Source organism: Salarias fasciatus, chromosome 9, assembly GCF_902148845.1.
Source record: "Salarias fasciatus chromosome 9, fSalaFa1.1, whole genome shotgun sequence".
Classification (NCBI taxonomy): Eukaryota; Metazoa; Chordata; class Actinopteri; order Blenniiformes; family Blenniidae; genus Salarias; species Salarias fasciatus.
The window spans coordinates 15,319,659-15,334,858 of NC_043753.1; the positions used below are offsets into that span (position 1 = coordinate 15,319,659).

The 15,200-nt window shown below is 42.8% G+C and overlaps 2 protein-coding genes across 4 annotated transcripts; one reads left to right on the plus strand and one right to left on the minus strand.

Moving 5' to 3' along the window:
* Positions 1-631: 631 nt before the first annotated feature.
* On the minus strand, positions 632-9,647 carry ythdf3 (YTH N6-methyladenosine RNA binding protein F3). 2 transcript variants are annotated; one of them, XM_030099261.1, is made up of 5 exons: positions 9,496-9,647; positions 8,650-8,674; positions 8,391-8,470; positions 5,293-6,951; positions 632-1,737 (listed from the first exon to the last, which is right to left on the minus strand). In XM_030099261.1, exons 1-5 carry the CDS (start codon positions 9,496-9,498, stop codon positions 1,714-1,716), a joined length of 1,791 nt encoding a protein of 596 aa, XP_029955121.1. In that variant the 5' UTR covers positions 9,499-9,647; the 3' UTR covers positions 632-1,713. The 2 variants fall into 2 exon arrangements, with proteins under 2 accessions (XP_029955121.1, XP_029955120.1); XM_030099260.1 differs by lacking the exon at positions 9,496-9,647 and adding an exon at positions 9,120-9,487.
* A 1,272-nt stretch (positions 9,648-10,919) lies between these two features.
* Positions 10,920-15,172, plus strand: abhd10b (abhydrolase domain containing 10, depalmitoylase b). Of its 2 annotated transcripts, none has more exons than XM_030099263.1 (5): positions 10,920-11,050; positions 11,396-11,582; positions 12,558-12,669; positions 14,145-14,282; positions 14,376-15,172. In XM_030099263.1, exons 1-5 carry the CDS (start codon positions 10,957-10,959, stop codon positions 14,715-14,717), a joined length of 873 nt encoding a protein of 290 aa, XP_029955123.1. In that variant the 5' UTR covers positions 10,920-10,956; the 3' UTR covers positions 14,718-15,172. The 2 variants fall into 2 exon arrangements, with proteins under 2 accessions (XP_029955123.1, XP_029955122.1); XM_030099262.1 differs by having other exon boundaries at positions 10,920-11,048; positions 11,391-11,582.
* The last annotated feature ends 28 nt before the right edge of the window (positions 15,173-15,200 follow it).

The window sequence follows — 15,200 nt, forward strand, 5'->3', positions numbered from 1 at the left end:
GCGATGCGTTGGATGAGTGAACATGAGCAAGTCCGGCAGATGTGCATGTTGTCCACGTCTGCTCTGCGATGGATGGCTCCGGCGGTAGAGCAGGTCTTCTTCCCATCACACGTCTGGCGATTCAGTTCCTGGTTCTGCTTGTTCGTGTATTGAATGCTCCTTGATTGGCGTTTTGTTGGGTTTTTTTTAAGTGTGAAAAGCCTTTTGAGACTGTAATCAAACCACACAGGTAACGTAAAACACTCCACTCACCGTACAGCGTGTGTTTTAATATCTGCTCTTATATTCAAGCAGTTGTTTCAAACCATCTTGAAGCTGGTACATTTACTGATGTTGCTCCCCCCCCCTTTATTTGTTGTACATCTTTTTTATTCAAATTATGATTAGCCGTGCCCTTCTGGCACCAGTGTACTTCACTCTGCTCGTCATTAATGAACTCAAATGGCATGAAATGGGAATTTATGCTCCTCTGTTACGCATAAATTGAAGAGGGAGGCTTCTGCCGCACACAGCTTCATCTCATCACCGGCTGATTTAATGTGGAGGATTTAACACCGAGAAATAACACATAATAAGGTCAAACTTTGTGGAGACACATTTTTAGGTAAACAAGGAAAAACACCACAGCAACGTTTGCGCTAAACATGAGTAATTTTATTTTAGCTAGTGAGTTACCTAGAAGAGAAAACTGTCACATCCTTGCAGTTGATGTCTTGCCTTTTTGGGAGAATCCCCGCCGAGTCGAGTTGTTGGCTGGGTGGGTGACCGGGGGGGGGGGAGTGACACAGAGATGCTCCCAAAAATGCAAAAAGAGTTGTGGAGGACAGACAGTCTGATTGAGCCTGAGGTACGGTCGAGTACATCAACATCAGAGCAAAGACGGTCGCCCAGGGGGGGGGGGGCCGGTGGGGGCCGCCGCCAGTCCCAACAGAGCAGCAGGTTTCTCCTCAGACAAATGCACTTCAGAATGACAGAATCACAAGAGAGAAAAGAAACGAAACAAAAAAAACAAAAAAACAAAGATGTGCACTGGCCGACGCTCGCCTGGCCCGCTGCATAATCATATAATCTTTTGGTACACAGAAACAGATGCCAAAAGGAAGGGAACAGGTAAAGGGAGGATACATCTTATGATTGGCATAATCGTGGCTGTCTCCCAATTATTTCATCCCACCTGTCAATCATTCAGTGCTGAGCATTCGGCGGCTGGATACAGATTCAAACATGAGATTAATTTCTACATATGTTGGAATTCTTCTCAGGGCCTGATGTGGTACACTGATATCCCAAACATTTGAGGCATTACAAAAATTACAAATAAGCTCAGTGAAATCTTTTGACTACTCTGGTTAATCAGTTAGTCGCTCACAAACAAACAAACAAAAAAAAAAAATTAAAGAAGAACAGCGTTAGAGAGTTATTGGTAGAGGCTGTTTAGAGGGACTGAAAGTGCTTTAAAGACAGTTTTTTTTTTTTCTTTCAAAGTGGATTATGCTCTTTTTCTCGTGAGACAGGAACACAAAGTCTGATGCACCAGTCAACGGATACAGATGAGTCCATCTATTGTCATGTTCAAGTGTTCAGATACATTGTCGTCTTCAGCGGGAAAGATTGTGAGAGCCTTTCCTCCTTTGTGGTTAGGCAAAAAAAAAATTTTTATTTAAGGTCCTACATCATTAGTGTTGCAGTTCTAGCAGAGAGCTTGCTTGAAGGTTACTGTTTATTTCTACTGCGCTCCTAGCAAGAGAAACAAAAACAAGAAGAGATCATCAGTGAACGGTGACAGCAGAGGAGCAACAAGGGAGAGAAACAGGCATAAATAGCAGCTGAAAGTGTATCATCAGACGCGCTCTCCGTCTCCTCATTCAGGGGATAATTGTACATTAAAGCTGGATATATTCGATAGTGTCAACAGATGAAGATGCACTGCTCTATACAGTGGAGCTGGGATTAAACTCGAGGGTGCAGCGAGGAAATCTACAATCACTGGCTGAACGTGATGTGTGGCAGTTTAAATCCTACATTTATATTTTAAGATTCCTGATTACACGCAATTATAATGCAGTCCAGAAGGCAATCAACATGAGTTTAGTTCTTTAGAAGAGATTAAATACTTCCTTTATTGATTTCCGTCTTTGTTTATGTGAGTCAGCAAACCTCAAGATGACATTTCTACATGCACATGAATATGCATTCTTTAAGTCTGACACGGGAAATATTAAAGCGCAGCACAGACTTTGGCAATAAAGTGGCATCTGATAAATGGAGACAGGGCAAAGTCAGAGCCTCTGAGAACACTTCTGCTGCAGGGAAACTACTTGATTTAAAGATCTGATGAGCATAAGACTTAATTTAATCTGTGCCATTTGTCAGGGGAGTGAATACTTCATAAAAGTACTGAAAGAATATAGGCGGCACACAGTAAAATGTACTGCTTAGTGTTAACCAAGGGGAAGATAAAAACTGGATCTGGTTATTCAGAAAATGAAAAAAAGTACAGAACCCAAACTGTATGGGGTCAATTTTTCTTTTGAAAGCAGCTTTGTCCCAAAAAAACTTGCTGCAGTTTGACTTTCTCTTCTTTATTTAAGGTTAGAGAACGAAAAGATGTGGGATGCATTGATTACCATACTGAATTAGGTGATAAACAGTGGATTGTGGGCGCTATTTAAAGAACTCTCAAAAATACATTTCTAAGTTAAAACAAAAAAAAACCGTGCCAAAGAAATCATGTAACCCAATAAACTGCTTTCATTTCAGACCGTCTGACTGATTAGGGCTTGAGATACGGTTCCTTGAATAAGATTGTGTTCTCTGTATCAGCTCTGCTTAAAGTAGGTGAAAGAGCAAGCGAGAGTATCTGGTGGAAGACAAACACACTGAAAGAGTTTGAAAGAACTGAAGTATACACGGACCAAATATACAGCTCTGTTTATACTAGCATGAAACCACAGTCAGTTTGTATTAAGAAGCCTGCTTCGTCATGGACACAGCAGGACAGGCGCCAGTAATCACTACAAGGCTCAAAATATTAAATATTTGTACGTGTGTTACAGATTACAAATAGAGAAATATCACAAGTTCACAGTTGCTGATGGTAAAGCATGGAAGTTAAAAATGGGATTATGGATAAAAAGCAATATCTTCATGTCCTGGAACAGTTGAGTCGTGTCACTGAGACCCAGGTCTGATAACCGATAAAATGTATTTTATCAGTAGTTTTATAGACAGAAACTGTGTCAATAGTATTGTTAGAGTGGGTTCAAAGATTATTACTCCACTGCACTGAGCAGAACTCCTTCTGGAGAGAAACAGTGATCTGGAATTCTTTTTGATACAGTTGATTCATTCCTTCATTTGGACTTAATCAAGACGATATTGCAAATCTGAAGACCCTATTATGTAATCTTCATAACTTTATAACCGTGCATTATGAGCCATGCTTGGCAATGAGTTTGCCATTTCAATGCTTATTGTCTGATAAGCGTTCTGAATCTTTAGCTGACTGATTGTTTCACTTACTTTCTTTTCTATTTTCCATTTAATGACAGTAACAGAACTGTCCTTGGGGATGAATAAAGTCCTTCATTCCTTTTTAATTCTGATTTGTGAATAACAGGGGAACTGAAAGAGGGGCTTGGCTGCATTTTCATGAAAACTAAACCGCCCATTTTGAAAGGCAGCAGAGCATCGAGCAGATGTAAAGTTTCCCTGCTATTGAGGGCACAGTTTGCCACGAGTTGACAGAAGCCTTCACGCACTTTAGACACCTGACTGACAGTCCTGAGGATCTGGAGGTTATGTCACTGAAAATGAAATGCAGGGCAGAACTGAAATAATCACATCATGTTATTGCTAATTAAATTTACCCCCGACAAAGTCCTCCAATGTTATAAAAATCTTGATTAAGATCATTCAGCTGCTGCCAGTACAGCAAAATTAGAGTCATTCTAACACAGTGAGCTTCTGTAGACTTCCAGAGTAAAGAAGATGTATTAATAGTCCAATTAGTTGTGCTAATAAAATCCTGTAATATGATTCAGTTCAAAAGTTATCTCTATATAAAGAAAGACATTTTGGGAGGGTGTTCTTGCGCAGGTAGCTGCGCTGGTTTCACGCCCCTCACAGCTCAAAGTTCGGGAGGGACAGGCCAAACAACAATTAACCTTGTCATGTGAAGGAGGGCGAGGCCTCAGCCGGCCGATCCTGTCATGCAGGAGGTCAGGGCTGCAAAAGCAGCGCGGCGCAACGGCTGCACGGCCCGCGATGAGACTGGCTTTCTACTGACAGGTTGTTTTCAGATGCCTTGAAAACATTGACTTGAAATATTTATGAGAAAGTAACCCAGTGCATATTAACAAGGTCAGCGGCGAGGAGTCAATACAGCATCAATGGAGCACCAGCGGAGGGGGAGTGGGAGAAAAGGAGCGAGAGGGTCATCACGGCGCTCTCCAGGCAATTAGATTAGCATACTGGTGAATGTGAGAATGGATGCAGCAGAATGATCTCAGTGCTACCACGTCGTTTGCTTTTCAGCTGCTGTTTTTCCACGGCAGCCGCGTCTGTTTTTACTACTTACTCTAAACATTTACGGTACGCCACTGTTATTATTGCAACATAGTCCTAGTTTCCTCTCTTTACACTTAGCATGCTTTTTGATACTGCGCACAGACGATTGCTATTATGCATTTTATCTTGTGATTTGCTGCGAAAACATTTTTTAAAAAAAAAATCAACACTTTGAAATATCCAAGGCAATCTGTGCCAACTGTGCCGAGGCAGCCAGTTTGTAGGCCGCTGGCTTATGTTGTTAAAGGCTAATAAAGCATGAGGAGCCTGTTTAGAGCACAGAGGCTTGGTGTTCAAAGGGATTTCAGAGCGTACATCTGCCTTTGTCTGAGGGAAGGAATGCCAGGAATGTGGACTATTTCAGGAAACCTCTATGTGTCGAACACCACTTGTGCAGATCGTCACAATCTGAGCGGCGCAAGATGGCTGATGAGAAATCAAAGTTTACCGAGCCTTGCTCATGAATAATGGTGGAATGTCAATCTGCTGACAAGCCTCTGGGAACTTCCATTTACAGCACACTGTTCATTCAGCTACAGGATGTTACAACCTCGGAGCAGGTGGAATAAAATCAGCTGATTACAGTCTGACAATAGCCTGCAGCAGTGACTCAGTGAAAGTTAGCCTCCCTTTGAATTAAAGGCTCGCTCAAGTGAACTGCCTCATGCATACAAACAAGGCATTTACAGAGAACAAGGGTCTTCTTATGTGTATTTATCTCACCTTTCTCAGAGATTCCTCCTCTTCCTGACGTTTCTCATAATGTGCAAAGTCATCAAAGATTGAGGTGGTATGCTTGTAAGTGGCGATAACTTTAAGCACTTGTTTGGCCTTCTCCAGAGGCACTTCCTGAGTGTCCCTGGAGTTAGTCACTGGCTTGTTGTCATTGTTCTCCAGTCTGATGTGGCGCAGCTGGTTGTTGGGCACGTCTTTGATGAAAACCCACTTCACCTCAAACTTGCCCTTCCACTTGTCCTGAGACCAGACGCCTGCATAGGCATTGTAGTCCACTGGTGAGCGCATCTCGGCCACACCGCAGAAGTGCCCACTGCCATTGACGCTGAACAACAGGTACAGGGGGCCCTTGTTGCCCATGGAGCGGTACGCGCCGTCCAGGCGCTTGTTGCCATGTTCTGTACTGCACCAGATAGAATACTTGATTGAGCGGTGAATGTCGTCTTCCGAGTAGCTCTTGATGATGAAAACGCGTCCGTTTTTCAAGTTCCAGTCAAAGTCTTTGGGGTTGTAGTTGTTGAGGGCACGAAGTTTCTCCAGCACTGGGTGCACTTCTCCAGAACAAAGAGAGGCACTCATCGGGACTCCACCCCCCAGACCAAAGCCCTCACCCCGGTTCCTCGGAGCCACCCAGCGGTTGGGGGGTGGACCAGGCTGATGGGGTTGTTGCTGATGAAGGTGCTGTGGGGGGCCATGTTGGGAAGTAAGGTGCAGGTGTGGCGGGCCAGGGGCAAGAGCCTGGGGGTGTTGGGGCGACTGGAGAGACTGGAGTTGGAACGGCTGGTGTTGGTGCTGGGGCTGGTGTTGAGGCTGGGGGGGTAAAGGGTTCTGCAGCAAGGGTTGAGGCTGAGCTAAGAGAGGCTGCTGCACCAGGGTTTGGTGAGGCATCATAGTCTGAGCTATCGGGGGCTTGTTCAGAGAGCTCTTATCGTCCCAAGTACCAATGTTCATATTGTGCTTTATGGGGGGTGGGGGAATGGTGATGCCTCCCCCCATCCCAATGTTGGCTTTAGGTTTGACCTTGGGCTGTGGCTTAGCCGGCTTCTTGGCAATGGCTGCCCAGGATGCAGGTTTGGGTGCCGACGAGCTGACAGACGGAGGGAGGTTATTGGCCGCCATGCTGCTCATACCTGCCGTGCCTCCTAAGGGTGAGCCTACAGTTTTGGTGACAGCGGCCACCATATCTGTACCCAGCTTCAGCCCCGCCATGCCTTGCTCGATGCTATTCAGCACTGGGACCTTGCTGAGCTGAGTGTCACTTCCGAAGCCCCCCTGTCCGTCAGTAATGGCTCGACCCAGCGAACTGGGAGCATACCCGTAGCTGTTACTATAGACCGAGCTCTGTGTGGACTGACCCTGAGAAACACTGGTACCCCAGGTGGAAAAGTCTGCATTACCAGGGAAAAAGTTAAAGCCATGCTGGCCCAGGAAGGGAGGTGTGTTTCCCAGAGCACCTGGCTGGCTGAAAACTCCGTCAGGGATGAAGTGCGGCTCGCCATTGCTCATCTGTCCATAGGTCGTAAGGTAGGGCATAGGGGGGTCTCCTGCTGTGGACCACGCAGCCTCTCCCAGAGAGTAGGGGAAACCAATGGATGGAGCATAGTAGCTGGGCATGTAGGGGTCAGACATTGGTGGATAGCTGTTACTCTGTGTGGCACAGAAAGACAAACATATGATGAGACAAACAGAATGTAAACTAAAATACAGATACAAATTGCAGTTTTCCATTTTACATGTTCTTTTAAATGCTATTACTGTTGCTATTTACTGCAGGGAAACATGTTTTCTGATGTACATATGACAATAAACTTGAACTAATACCAATCGATTAACTGTGTGTGATTGTATGTCTATGATTGTGTATTGTAACATATATTATATTTATTTTTTATGTCAGTATCCTCTCAAAATGGAAACTGCTTTTAGGCAGAAACGTCAGTGTTTTAACATCATCCCCCACCAAAGCTGGCTTTATTTTTATTTTTTTTAATTACATCTTTAGTGCATCGGCTGCATCAACAGAAACTCCATCTGTATAGTAAGGTCTAGTTTAAGACTCTGCAACAGTTACACCTCCCAAACTTTCTACTACATTGCCAAGATGGCAGCTTTTGAGTGGGTAATGTGTACATTTGCTTCAACTTTGTGATTATTTTGGGCTGAATAAACAGGTATTCACAGCGCACTGTATTTTGGCTTACTTAACAGAGTAAATGCACCTCTGCAAGCGTACCTGTGCAAACACAAAACTTGCAACACGGCAGGTGTGTCCAGTTTTGAAAGCATATCTCATCTCTCAGCGTTTAGGCTCAGAGAGCAGTCAAAAGAGGGGAACTGTCTCCATGTGTAACATAACTGATGGGGTCACAATTTAAGATCTATCTACATGTAGAATTGACATGAGCGATTATGTAGATCAGGGGTGTGAAACATGAGCCTGTGGGCCAAAACCAGACTTGCAAGAGGCTCTAATCTGGCCGACTAAACCAACAAGCAAACTGTAAAAATTCCAAATTGATTTTTTTTTTAAACAACATTCTTCAGAGTAGCAGACAACACTGAGACCTGCACAGCTGAGATATTGTGATTATGGCATGAAAACTAGCCTCAAAACCATGCTGTCAGGCTGAATTTGTAAAAACAAGCACAATGCAACAGTTATAGAAGACATTTTGTGGACATTTCACCTTGTTTTCCACCAGAAGGTATCATTAAACTTATTTTTGAGACTGTAATAATTTCAGGTAATTGTTCAGTGAGTTTTGCAAAAATAGACATTTTCATGATGTATACTCGGCATGACAACAACTAGAAACTTTAAAGTTTACATTTAAAGGTTAATATTGTGCTATTTTACCCATCTGCTCCACTCCAGATGAAACTGGGCTGTATGTGGCCCCTGATATAAAATCTTTTGAGACCCCTGATATAAATAATACCTTGTTACACTATAGGATGTTGTAAGAAACAAAGTCTGAACCCATGAGGTACTCTTAAAAACTGGACCCAATCTCTTCAGTTATGCCCACTGAGGGGTTTCACTTGTTTTCTGTGAATATTTTATGTTCTGTTCACACATATGTTACCTGATTTGTCTGGCCGCTCAGGTAAGGCTCAAAATCATCATCATTCACACCATCCTTTTGATGCATTGATCCGTTTTGCACTGAGAACAGAAAGAGAGAGGATAAATCACATGTGGAGGATACAAAAACGATAAATCAAACGAGCTGCAATATGAAAGCACAGCGAGTAAATACCTCGATAGCATGTATGCTAATTTCAAGTCACAGCAAGAAGAAAAAAAACGGCTGCAGTGCCAAACAGCGCAGATGAAGACCTTACCTTTATTCCCTTGTCCTTTAGGTCTCTGAAATAACGAGCAGGGGGAGAAAAGAGAGGGGACTGTTATCAGATCACGACAGGAAAGGAGAAGCACACGCACACAGAGCAGGCTGAATCCCAACACGGCGGTTATGACAGTCGGCTGTAGTAACCTCGGGCTGCAGCCATCAGGCCGGATGTTAACATTTATACAGGTTCCTCGGTGTTATTGACCGGATATGTCAGGCGCTCTGACATCCAGTAAACGCTGCCGCATTGGAAACCGGCTCCAGCTAGAGTTGGTTGGTAGTACAGCCGGCCTACATGACGGCTAACAGCTATCACATATCAAACACTTTGGAAGCCCGTGATCCCGGCGTGCCGAACGCGAATCAAACTGTTGTTGAGGGGGGGGGGGGGGGCAAAGTTTCCCGTCGCCGCGCGGCTACACGGCTCGGCTCGGTTCGGTTCGGCTCAGCGGCAACACGAACCTGATCGACTGTGGTCGCAGACATCCTCCAGGAACCGAAACGGATCGCTGTTTGTGAGACTGTCCACGGCTTCCCCCCTCTCTCTCTCTTTCTCTCCCTCTCTCACCCCCTCTCTCTCTCTCACACACACACTCTCAGCACTTCAGTGCTTTCCTGGCTCGTTCCTCTGATTGTCCAATCACACCGTTAACGACGTATTCCTGCCGTGCTTCGGACCTGACGACGATCCGCCGGATCCTCTCCGCCTCTCACCACTATAACAGCGACCCCGTTCGTGTCTGCGCACAAGGCGTCAACCGACGCGAGCGATCCGACCGCAGATGGTGTTTATCAGTCAGTCTGAAAGTGACTAGTGTCTTACAGGAATATCCCTCACCATATTCCACAATGGCGGATAGGCTTTTTTACTCCCGCTTCCGTTCCGTTCTGCTGCTCCGTGACCTTCCGCCTGTGACGCTCTGAGTCATGTTACAAACTGACACTTCACATGACACTCACAAACACGCAGCAACTTCCACTCTGCCCGGATCCCGCACACCGGGGCGCATTTAGCCTCCTTCACACCCCGAGAGGCACAGTAATGTCCCCCTGTCCACCGGGGACCTGCTCTACTCCAGCAGCACATCTGAAGAAACAAAGTGTGTGGATCAGATCTGACCTACTTACACACTTTTATGTTTGTGTATGGACATTTTTACCCCATAGGAATTATTATTATTATTATTATTATTATTATTATTATTATTATTATTATTATTATTATTATTATTATTATTATATCACAGGTTGTCATATGAAGATAGACTACTGTAAGTCAGATGACTAATGTGCTTAATGTCTAATAGAATTTAGAAAAATACATTAACAGGGTGCTTCGCAAAGCAAGAGAAAAAAACGATGCGTGGCTGTTCCAAAAAGCCACAAATGAAGGAGCAATGGATTAAAAAAAACCTGATAATTTAACAACAAATACACAAGTTGGCACACGTTTTATTTGCAGTCCTTCATAATAGGAACAGTATTATAAAAGGCGCAACTTAAAATACAGTTAAATAAACAACAGGATGCTATTGTTTATGCAATATGTTAATTTCAGTTTACTTCTACTGTATTGTCCTTTACCTTCTTCATGAATGTTAATGGAACTGCTTGTGATCAGGCAACTAATAATTTTAATTTCTATGACATAGCTCATGACAAGAAAGTGAGCTCTTAAAAATAAAGTTACAATCAGTGCTTTTTAAAACAAAAGCTTAAAAACCAGATCGATTGATTGATTGATTGATTGATTGAACACATGGCCTACAAGTACTACAAATATAGCAACAGTGCATTCCATTTCAAAGCATGCAAAAATGATCTGAAGTACAACATCAATTAACCATTTATCATCAATAAATGATGTCAAGCTAAATGCATTTTAATGTGAGAAAATTTTTTTGCACCTTTTGATACAGTAAGTGTAATTCAATTAGCACTTTATGGTAAATCAATAGTTGCAACTCTCACGCAACCCTTGTTAATCCATCAGCTCTCTGCTAGAACTGATTGTATTTTGAGGTCCTCAACATTCTTTAGGTTGACCATTATTGATTTTAAACACTTATGCAGTGGCTTAACTAGACATTATCAGGTTACTTTTTTTATTTATTTTTTTTAATTTTTTTTTATTTTTGTACCAGTAACAATCAGAATACAATGTCTTTTTCAGGAAAATGTGTATTTTGGGGTATTTTGCTGTAGTTGTGGTTCAGCAACACACCGCAGGACGAGAGTACAAGTCCACGAGAGTTTCTTCCAAAGCCTCGCGAGACTTGGCCAGTGGTCTCGGAGCAGTATGGCTGCCGTCGCACTGAGGTCCTGCCGCAGAGGACTTTCACACATTTTAAGTAATGGAGGGCTCGCAGCTCTGTCTTCAAAGCGCCTGGAGGGTATGTCGGAGTCTCCTCTTTGTGTACCATTGATTTCTTGTCGCTGTAGTTGGATGTGAACGTATTTGAGGTGTCAGAGGGGGTGTGGCTCCACACTGCCGTCCTAAAAAATTTAGGACATGATGTAAACGGCGTTTACGCTGCTGCGTTAATTTTTTAAGGTAATTTGTCGCATAAAGGCGTTAATTAGATTAAGATAATTTTGTAAATCTGTAAACGTTATCCCATCCGTGCTAAATCCGTTCCCGCTAGTCGTCCAGACACCATGTGCTGCTATCAGAGCTGCAAAGTCCTGCTGTACTTTGTGTCTTATGGATAACATGCGTGCGTTGGTGTGTCCACTAGGAGACAGGAGACACAAATCCACAGTCCAGTATGCGTCACGACCAGACCTCCCAAAGCTGGCCTACAGAAGAGTGAAGGGGAAGAGCCCGGGCGTGCTCTTCCTCCCTGGGTATGGCTCCAATATGAATGGGCAGAAAGCTGAGGCGCTGGAAGAGTTTTGTAGGTCACTGGGACACTCATACCTCAGGTAAGACATCCACACAAAGCCTCCAAGAGATATGCATCAACCACGCTTTTCCAGGACCTCTACAGGCTGGGTTTTCATTTAAAGTAACTATTTCACCACATGTAAAACAAAATTTACCCACAATATTAAATACAATCCGTGTTTATTGATTGACACAGTCAATCTAAGATATGTCACAGCGGAAAAGAACATATATATGTTCCTTTCAGCTGTATGTATGAATGATAATGATGATAATATTATTATGAGGATTATAAGGTTAAAATAGCATAATTCCTTTTTTTTAACTGTTTAATTTGATTGAGGTGAGTCTATTTTCCTGCGGTCCAGCATACATCGTGACTTTATCCAAAGATGTTTGAGGGGATTCTTGGTGACAACAGTACACCCTAGATAAGTTGCCAGTCTTGGAGAAAGCCCACACAAGCACATGGTTATATTCAAACACTAAACAAAAGGAGCCCATTCTCAAATCCAGAATATTCTACTCCACGACCCTGTAGCTTCACAGTAGATTTTTGTTTCATATAATGATGTTGTCCACTCAAAAAAAAAAAAAATTCTTTGTTTCAACAGACTTCAAACTTCTAGATATAAAAGGAATTCAATTACAATGATGAGGACTCTTAAACAGCTGCTGATAACATGTAAGAAGTCATAGATAGCTGTCAGTACAGAGTGCTCTGTATTTTCTTGACTAATCAGTGAATCATTTCAAAATCTTAAACACTTCTCACAATTTCAAGCTTTGCTTCTTTTTTTAAAAAAAATGATTCTTCATTTGTGTATTACTTAAGGGAAAAAAATCACATTGACCTCCTTAACCGTGAACTCATAAACCTTTCACAAAACTGATTTGTAGACTTGACATTTTTACAAGTTTTTAGGAGTTATGATACATTTTCCAAGTTCTGTTTTTCATTGTTTCAGCTTCTAATACCTGTATTATTTGTTTTTTCTGTGTTGTCTGTGCAGGTTTGACTACACAGGACATGGAGCTTCAGAGGGAGTGTTAGCAGATGGAACTATTGGTGTGTGGAAAAAAGATGTCCTTTTTGTGCTGGATGAATTAGCAGAAGGACCACAGGTAAATATTTGTCAAAATTTGTCGTTTTATTTGTCATGAGTTTAGAATGTATGATGTTCTGGACTGGTCTGACCCCGTCTCGTTTTTCCCTGAATTGAAATGAGCCTGGCTTAAACCCTGCAAACTTTCTTTTTTTTTAATGCATTCCACTTTTTTCACAATTTTCTGGACATTCCACATGTTTATTTTGGGCAGCTGGAGGTCATTGCACCCGTTTGGTACCAGTCAGGTACCTGTTTGTTGGTGACTTTGACCTAGAATTGTTTCTGGAGTGAAATTTTCTTGAGGAAAAAATAAAATTAGTTTTATTGTATATCCTTCATCCTGGGTTTATGTTTGAGAAAAGTGGTAGCCTCGGGGTTCAAGAAGCTGGCTTGATTTTGGAGGTTTGCTGGTCCAACTGACTGCTTCTGTTATATATGAAAGGTTAACTGCAGAGGAATAGCCTCCCCAAGACAATTCAGACATTTTAGACAAACTTCACAAAATGTTGGAAAGCAAACTAGACAAGAATTATATGAAGAAAATAATAGCTCATGTCAGTGACTTCATGTTCAGTGAAACATGCACATGATGCCATTCATTTATACGTATATCTTCTAGACTTTTCTTGAAATCAACCAGTAAGTAAGAATAAAATTGAACAATACATTTTTCACAAACAGACTATTTGAAATCTGAGATTGTGGTGTTTCACCCAACAGAATTCAGATGGAGGAGGATGTTTCTAAAATAACTTTTCCTTATAGATTTGCTTAAACTCATTATCTTTCAGTCTATATAGTGAAACTGCTAGACATGATATTTATTGTTTTTAGATGAAAACTGATCCAGTATTACCACAAGAATCCTCAGATTCAGTTGTGTAGAAATTCCACCTGGAATCATAATTGGCACAAAATGTTTGCTTTGCCCTGAAAATGCGCTTGGATGTTAAACTTTGTTTAGAGGTGATAGCATGCAGTGCGAAATTCTTGATCTAAAAATAGCCCTGTAATGTCAAACACTATGCATATATCATTCTGTACGGTGGGACCAAAGCACCCAGGTGCAGCGACTATAAGAAAAAACAGAAGAGAAAGACTGGAAAAAAAATGTAATTTATGTTGTGTCTTCTTAGGAGAAACAATATAAAGACTCAAAGATCAAGCTGGAGAATTAAAATAATACCTTCTGTATTTTTGACTGTTTGTTGGTTTCTCACCATGAAAATAGGTTTATTAGAAAATCACTAGTATTTTTATTTACTCCAGCAGAAAATCCAGGAGCAATGCAACAATTTCAGGTTTTTAATAGTTTACCTTTTTTTTCACAGTTTCTCCAGAAGGTGGCGCTGTGTCCTTACATTTGTCCACTGCTCCATTGCAGAGCATGAATCTGCTGTGTCATGTGATGGAAGGTTTTGATGGGATCTTCTTGAAGCTGGTACTTCTTTGACTCTCGGCCGATGTGTGTGGTTTGGTTTTCACTCGCAGATCATGGTGGGCTCCAGTATAGGCGGCTGGCTCATGCTGCTGGCGGCGATTGCACGACCAGAGAAGACGGCGGCGCTGGTGGGCATCTCCACTGCTGCTGATCACATTGTCACATCGTTCAACTCTCTTCCAATAGAGGTGGGTGGAGTTAATGATATCAATGAATGATTTTTGTTTGTTTCTCTCATTTTGAAAATTCTGACTGGGATCTCTTTCATGTTTAAACATCAGACGCGTAAAGATTTTGAGGAGAAAGGGGAGTGGACGGTACCCACCAAGCACTCGGAAGAAGGCCTCTACAAGTTTAGCATGGACTTCCTGCGCGAGGCAGAGAACCACTGCGTGCTCCAAAGCCCCATCCCCATCACCTGCCCCGTGCGGCTCATTCACGGGCTCAAAGACGAGGACGTCCCCTGGCACATCTCCATGCAGGTGGCGGAGCGCGTCCTCAGCCCCGACGTCGACGTCATCCTGCGGCGACACGGCCAGCACCGCATGTCCGAGAAGGACGACATCAAGCTCATGGTCTACACCATTGACGATCTCATAGACAAGCTGACCACCATGGTCTGAACAAGGGATAGAAGAACGCGCCCGAGATGTTCCCGAGATTAAAAAAGAGAACGACTGTGTCATAAGGAAAGTCAGTCCTCGAGGAAGTTACCAAACAACGGCATGTTTCCACCAAATACGACCTTTTTCCATGTTTTTTTTTTTTTTTTCTCTCTGAACTTCATCTTGTCGTCAACATCACGTCAACATGCCAGTGCAGTGCAGACTTCACTGAACGGGAGCTCTCCTCTTAGCTGTTCCCTTATCTCTTCAGGTTGCATTCGTATGTGCTCCAGTTTGTTGTATAGAGTTTTCTGTTGGTCAGCTGTTCTTAGGCCTCTCGTTGTTGCTGCTGCCTCTGCCATTGCGCAAGCTGTTTGGCCGTTTTCCTTCCATCTCTAGTTAGAAATATAGTTTTCCTGTGCCTTTTTAATCACTTTTCACCCGTTTTTGGCCAATAAAACCTCTGCACACTAGCGTGCAGGTCTGTAATCTGTGAAAATG

Bases quoted from the DNA above. Each gene is read 5' to 3' on its own strand.
- ythdf3 (XM_030099260.1), bottom strand. From the start codon at position 9,143: ATGTCTGCGACCACAGTCGATCAG. The intron at 8,471-8,649 runs GTAAGGTCTTCA...TTCTGTTCTCAG, and splicing joins TAAAGGACAAGGGAATAAAG to TGCAAAACGGATCAATGCAT. The intron at 1,738-5,292 runs GTGAGATAAATA...TTCTCTTGCTAG, and splicing joins AGGAGGAATCTCTGAGAAAG to GAGCGCAGTAGAAATAAACA.
- abhd10b (XM_030099262.1), top strand. From the start codon at position 10,957: ATGGCTGCCGTCGCACTGAGGTCCTGCCGCAGAGGACTTTCACACATT. The intron at 11,049-11,390 runs GGGTATGTCGGA...GTTGGTGTGTCC, and splicing joins CTGTCTTCAAAGCGCCTGGA to ACTAGGAGACAGGAGACACA. The intron at 11,583-12,557 runs GTAAGACATCCA...TTGTCTGTGCAG, and splicing joins CTGGGACACTCATACCTCAG to GTTTGACTACACAGGACATG.